Below are 6379 nucleotides of genomic sequence, written 5' to 3' on the forward strand. Positions count from 1 at the left end.
GGAAAGGGGAAAAGTTCAGGGGCTGTTTGGCCCGTGATGAAGCAAGAGCGGGGTGAGCGCCGGGGGAGCGGCGATTCCCGGGAAACCTCGGGAGCAGAAGCGCGGGGATCCGGGCGGGGGGCCCGGCCTGGCGGCGGGACCCGCGCGCGCCGCGCCACAGCCCGCTCCCCATTGGCCGCGGGGCGCGGGGGGCGGGGCCCCGGGCCACAACCCCGCCCCCGGGGCGGCCGGCCCCGCCCCCGGCCCCTGCGGCTCGCGGGGCCGGCAGGGGCCGCGCGCCACACGCGGCCGGGCCTCGCGCGGAGCGGCCGCTCGCGCCCGCACCCCGCCCCGCGCGCGCCGCCCTCACAGCCCTGCCCCGCGCGGACCCGCAGGCCCCGCCACCGGCCCCGCCACCGGCATGCTGCTCTCCAAAATCACCTCGCTGGCGCATCTCCGCTCCGGGACCGCCGCGGAGCTGCACCCCGCCAAGCTACAACCAGGTCAGGGACGCCCGGCCCGGGGATGCCCGTCCCGGCTCGGGGCCGGCCGGGGCAGCGGGCGGAGCGCTGACGGGCGAGTCTCCTCCACAGGGAAGGAGAAGGAGCCGCTGGAGCAGCTGTACCGGGTGGGCCCGTTGCTGGGGAGCGGCGGCTTCGGCAGCGTTTACTCGGGGATCCGCCTCTCGGACGGCGCCCCGGTAAGTGGCGGGGCCGGCGGCGGGCGGAGGAGGAGGGGGCTCGGCGGGGCGGGCGCCGAGCTCATCCCGCCGTTCCCCTTGGCTCGCAGGTGGCGATTAAACGCGTTGCCCGGGACCGCATCTCGCAGTGGGGCGAGCTGGTGAGTGAGCGGGGCCGGCGGGAGAACCCGGGGCGTGACGGGCGGGGATGAGCCGAGACGCGGGAGGGTGGAAACCGGGACAGCGCGGGGGGAGCGGGTGTGGGGTCACCGGGGGACGCGGGGCATCCCGGGCCGGGGAATGCTTAGCGCCGATGGGGGCGGGCAGGAGGACACCGGGCTGCCCAGGACCGGTGGGAGCGAGCAGCGAGACACCGGAGTGTCCCCTTGGCGGGGGGATGCCCAGGACCGGTGGGTGCGGTAAGGGGACACCTGAGCGTGCCGCGGGCCAGGGTAGCTCAGCCCCACTGATGGCAGCGTGGTCCCTCCGCAGCCCAGCGGCAGCCGTGTGCCTCTGGAGATCGTGCTTCTGAACAAGGTGGGCTCCGGCTTCCACGGCGTCATCCAGCTCCTGGACTGGTTCGAGCTCCCGGACAGCTTCGTGGTGGTGATGGAGCGTCCGGAGCCGTCGCAGGACCTCTTTGACTTCATCACGGAGCGGGGGTTCCTGCCGGAGGAGATGGCACGGGGGCTGTTCCGCCAGGTGCTGGAGGCCGTGCGGCACTGCAACAACTGCGGCGTCCTGCACCGCGACATCAAGGACGAGAACATCCTGCTGGACCTGGCCACGGGCGAGCTCAAGCTCATCGACTTCGGCTCCGGCACCTTCCTCAAGGACACGCTCTACACACAGTTTGACGGTGAGCCCAGAGCTGGGTGACGCTCCCGGTGCCGGGCATTGCGCGCCCGGGCCGGGCTCCGGAGGTTTCCCCGTGGCGGGGGGGACGGCATGAATTCTGCAGCCGCTGCCAAGTTGCTGTTTGGCACGGGGAGGATGTTGTGAAACGGGAGCCGGCTCCCGGCCCTGCTGACAGCCTCCGTCACCCAGCCTGGCTCGGGCTGGGGCGGGGGAAGTCAGTGTGATAAAAACACCCCGGGGAGGGGGAGAGCAGAGGGGGGTTTGCAAAACCCGAGCACTGGCCGGTTTGGTTTGAAGGTGCGGAAGGGCTGGGGCTGCTCCGCTCCCCTTGTTTGCCTTGGTTTATAATTTTATTATTTTTTTTGCCATTGCGGGGGGGAAAGGCGTGGTTTTTCCCCACCCGTGGGTGGGTTTTTTTCCTCGCTTGTAACGGCCGGGCCTTCCCCGGGCCCTGCTGCCCTCTTCTGGCACCGGCGCCTTCCTTTTACAACCCAAAGTTTGTAAACAACAGTCACGTGCTGGCGGGAAGGCGGGCGGGTCACACCGGGTGCCAGCGTCGCCAGGAATGCTGGGGTAAGGGGCTGATGAGCTCCTGTGTCCCGCAGGAACGCGGGTGTACAGCCCCCCGGAGTGGATCCGCTTCCACCGCTACCACGGCCACTCAGCCACCATCTGGTCCCTGGGCGTCCTGCTCTACAACATGGTGTGTGGGGATGTCCCCTTTGAGCAGGACGAGGACATCATCCGGGGACAGCTCTTCTTCCGACGGCGCATCTCTCTCGGTGGGTACCCGGCTGCGGGATGTGGGTGGGATAAGGGGCTGTGGGAGGCAGCAGCTCCCAGGGAGCTCCGGAGGAGCTTCATCTCCCACGGGTGGCTGGAGGAGGTGGCACATGTGCTGCCACCCTGCTCACCTCCCAACCAGAGGGTGCACGGGGAGGGCTGGGCACAGCTCGGACCCTGTGGATGGTGGCACAGGGTGCACAGGAGCCTGCTCTGACTGACCGGTGCTTGCTGGTTTCTCTCCCCAGAGTGCCAACACCTCATCAAGTGGTGTTTGTCCATGCGCCCCTCGGACAGGCCGTCGTTGGAAGACATTTTCAACCATTCTTGGCTGCAGGACATTCACCTGGAACCAGCTGAGATCCACCTGCACAGTTTGATCCAGGAGCCTGACAAGTAACAGCCCCATGCAGCTCCTGGTCATAAGAAGCAAAGAAAACCGGACTTTTTCATCTTGACCATAGCACTGAGCAGGGATCCTGAGATGTTCTCAGATGGGAACGTGCATATCTTGTCCTGGAGCTGAGCTGGGGACCTGCTCTTCCAAGTTCTGGTAGCTACCATCCAAGCCAGCTGTCCTCGACTCCATCTGAATGACCTTGTCTCTTCTGAGATTTTATCAGTAATTTTTTTTTGGACTGGTTTTGGAGGCTCTCAAGTGTCATCTTGACCTGCTGAATTGGATGGCAAGAGGATTGGAGACCTGATTGCAAGAAAAGTTTCAGTGGGGGAAAACTGTGGGGAGGGCAGAGCCTGTGGCCAAGTGGCTGTCCCTTCTCAATGTCCCTTCTCTCTCCCTATGCTCATGTGCCTTCTGTTTGATCTGAGCTGTGCTGGAGGAAAGAGTTGACTTTTCCTACAGTGCTGCTTTTCTGATACTCACCTGGGCCTATAGTTCCTTTTCCCTGTTGAAAAAGGAAATGGGTCAGAAGATGCTTGGGAACCAAGTAGGTTATGCCTCGCCTCCTGTGCCTCCATCCCACATGGGTTTTCTGGGATTCTTTGCTTCTCTGTGCCCTCACGAATGCACAAACAATGCAAATCAACAGCTGTAAATGTGTACATAGTTCTACAGGAGCAAAGCTTGATGTACAGTTGTGAATAGTGGTAACATTTTGCCTTTTTTTCTCATTTTCAGTTCTTGTTTTTAATTTATTTTCATGAGTTTGTTGTTTGTTTGTTTGTTTTTTTTAAAGGAAGAGTTCTAGCCGCTAGAATAACTTATTTATTTATTTATAATTCATGTGGGTTTCCAGCCCATGCCTTGCTTCTACAGCTGCTGATCCCCCGGTTTTCCATTCGGGTCTTCCCTCTGTTTCTGTCCGTTGTCCATCCCCGGGCCTGTTGTGTTTCTGTCAGATGTCTGGTGGAGGTGTGGGGTTGCTGCTTCTCCCCAGCTGTCTGTGTACATAGTTCTGGGTGCTGTTCTTTCCTTGCCACGTGCAGATCTCAGTTTGCAGATGAATTTGGGTTTTCTCCACGGGTGTCTTGTTGGGGGCTGGGGAGGGGGGAGCTGGCCCGGGCTGTCCGCACTGTCCAGTCCGTACCTGTAACCAAGTGTGTAGCCGGCGGGTTTTGTTAATAGTTGATATTGTACAGGGGAATTGAGAAATCTTATTTTTTTTATGCGGTTTTAAATAAAAACAAAACACTTGGTGTGATGGAGACATTCCTTGGTTGCGGGGTGGGATGGATGGGAGGGTGTGCTGTGAGTTGTGGGGTACCAGTGGCCACACCATTGGCTGCTCCAGGGATGTTGTCTCCAGCCAGGCTTTACTCCAAAGATCCCACCCCAGCACAAACCGGGACCAGCAAGTCAAAAGCACCAGAGGGATAGTCGGATCTGTCCCTCCACGGGGTGTTTCCAGAGCTGACTGCTCCTGGCAGCTCTCCTGGGAGAGATCAAAGAGGTGCTGAGCCCTTTTCTTTCCCATTCATCGGAAGGCTGGTGCGGAGCATGTGCTGGAGCTGGCGAGTAAACAAACATCAAAGCGACCTTACGAAATGCAGGATGTTGTCAGCCAAATTCAGTTTTGGTAAGGCAGATCCTGTTGCTCTGGCTCCATTGGGTGTTGCATGCCAGGGGCTGGTGGGTGCAGGAAGCTGCCAGCGGGCTGTCCCCACCTCCAGCTCAGCCAACGCAGAGGAAGCTGATCTTCAGATTACGAGAAGTCGGTCGCTATCAGTCAGCAGTGGTCGAGTTTTTTACCCTCCAAACTGTCAAACCCCATTTCCAGCTCTGCGGCACTTCAGGGATGTTTGTGTGTTTTCTTATCTTGGTTTGTTTTTTTTGTTTTTTTGTTTTTTTTAATTAGTTTACATGCGTAGAATTTTGGAGCCCTGTTTCTGCATGACCCGGAGCAGCTGCTGGGTCTGCTCCAGGGAAGGGGCAGCTTTCCCTTTCAATAGGTGACTTTGCAAATCCCCAGGCCAGATCTGACACAACAGGACCCTTCGAAGTTTCCTTGGCTTGCTCCAGGGCTTTTTCCTTAATATCCCTGTGTCCAGTGAGCAGTCCCTCTCCCCAGCTCAGCCCGAGCTCTCCTGTCCTGCTTTCCAAGGTCTGGGGCTGCTAGGAGGGAATGGGGGGTCCTGGAGCCACATCCCAGCCTCATGGAGTGACCTGGTATCACATCTGTGTCTCTGCCTTGGTGAAGAAAGCGTTAAGTTGGTTTGTTTGTTTTGCTTTTTTCTATTTCACTCAGCTGCATCTTTCATCTCCTTGGGGCTGCTCGAAGCAGGAAGCGCAGCTCCAAGCGCCGTCAAAGTTTAGGCCTATTTTGAGATGTGGTTTACATCTACCCTCTCTCTCTTTCCCCCTCAAGACCATCCGGGAAGCCGCTCTTACACGAACACAAACATCCCCACCACACCTCCTGCTACCCCATGGAGCCCCTGAGCCCCTCTTGTGGCCACTGTCCCCCCCAGCAGCACCAAAACACTATCTCAGGCTGGGCCCGGCCCACCCTTCCCGTAAGTGCTTGCGACTGTTGCGGTGTTTCTTAGAAAACTGAGCAGAAAGGTCGAGCAGGTCCCATGTGGAGCTCGGTGCTGATAGTCCCTTGGCTTCTGCCTGTGTCTGGTGATTTTGTCACCCCCAGGCTTGTGCTACAGGCATGGGACAGAGCCGGCGTGTCCCCAGCAAGATCCCGCTGAGCCAGGGGACTGTTGTGTCCAAGGGTTGGGTGTTGGACTGGTGTGTGTTTGATCCTCAGTGCCCCAGCATTCCTGAGCAGTAATACATACACAAGTCTGACTGCCACCACATTTGTCCCAAATGTCCTTTTCTCTGGAAAAGGATCAGTGCATGTTTGATTCTCTGAGCACCAGCCTTCCTGAGCAGTAACACCGTCACGAGGACAAGAGCCACCAGATTAATGTCCCAGGTCTCTGCCACAGGGAAAGGATCATGGCAGATGTGATGGAGTTGCCTGTTCTCCCTTCCCGTCTTCTCATCACTGTCGTACTCAGGGTCTGGAGGAAAGAAGAGCCCTTTTCACCCCTCATTTTTCCTCAGAGGGGATATTTCCTGCACTTTGGGGCCATCAGATATGACAGGAGAGGATGAAAACACAGGAGTAATCCACTGGGAGGTGGCTCTGCTGTCCCACCTCCCTTTCACAAATTTTACTTGCTCCCCTGTGTCAGGAGGCAAAGCACCCACAATGCAGAAATTGGAAAAAAAACAACGAAGCAAGACCAGGAGGAGATTTTGGGCTGTTGGAACTCCAGATCTGGAAGCACTGGAATCTCACAGCTGACTGAGGTCTTTCAAAGGGCCAGCACTCATCACACCTGTGCCTTCCTGTGCACATCCATCCCCAGCTCAGGTGCTTGGTGATGCAGGAAGGACCAGCCAGGGGAGCCTGGAGCCGCAGCAAAAGGGACATTTATGTTTTATACATCCCTTTCTGGGAATGGGAGATGAGGAACAGCCAAACTTCTGCCACGGCTGGAGAAAGGCATATGAGCACCAAGGAGAAAAGTCACCTGGGGAGCAGAGCCCGGGCTCACCACAGGGACCTGAAGAGCCAGAAACTCGGAGGTGGCACCTCATCACCTCCCTATCCTAAGGAAAAC

General features: G+C 58.6%; 1 protein-coding gene across 2 annotated transcripts; it reads left to right on the forward strand.

The window, feature by feature from the left end:
- Positions 1-349: 349 nt before the first annotated feature.
- On the forward strand, positions 350-3955 carry PIM1 (Pim-1 proto-oncogene, serine/threonine kinase). 2 transcript variants are annotated; one of them, XM_014258916.2, is made up of 6 exons: positions 350-482; positions 573-679; positions 769-819; positions 1151-1517; positions 2122-2298; positions 2548-3955. In XM_014258916.2, the coding sequence occupies exons 1-6, from the start codon at positions 401-403 to the stop codon at positions 2697-2699; spliced, it is 936 nt and encodes a 311-aa protein (XP_014114391.1). In that variant the 5' UTR covers positions 350-400; the 3' UTR covers positions 2700-3955. The 2 variants fall into 2 exon arrangements, with proteins under 2 accessions (XP_014114391.1, XP_087923387.1); XM_088067261.1 differs by having other exon boundaries at positions 350-679.
- The last annotated feature ends 2424 nt before the right edge of the window (positions 3956-6379 follow it).

This window comes from Pseudopodoces humilis, chromosome 26, assembly GCF_049639895.1.
Source record: "Pseudopodoces humilis isolate 2021_Gansu_Grassland_sample_001 chromosome 26, ASM4963989v1, whole genome shotgun sequence".
In the NCBI taxonomy this organism is placed as follows: domain Eukaryota; kingdom Metazoa; phylum Chordata; class Aves; order Passeriformes; family Paridae; genus Pseudopodoces; species Pseudopodoces humilis.

Bases quoted from the DNA above. Each gene is read 5' to 3' on its own strand.
- PIM1 (XM_088067261.1), top strand. From the start codon at position 401: ATGCTGCTCTCCAAAATCACCTCGCTGGCGCATCTCCGCTCCGGGACC. The intron at 680-768 runs GTAAGTGGCGGG...CTTGGCTCGCAG, and splicing joins GCCTCTCGGACGGCGCCCCG to GTGGCGATTAAACGCGTTGC. The intron at 1,518-2,121 runs GTGAGCCCAGAG...TGTGTCCCGCAG, and splicing joins GCTCTACACACAGTTTGACG to GAACGCGGGTGTACAGCCCC.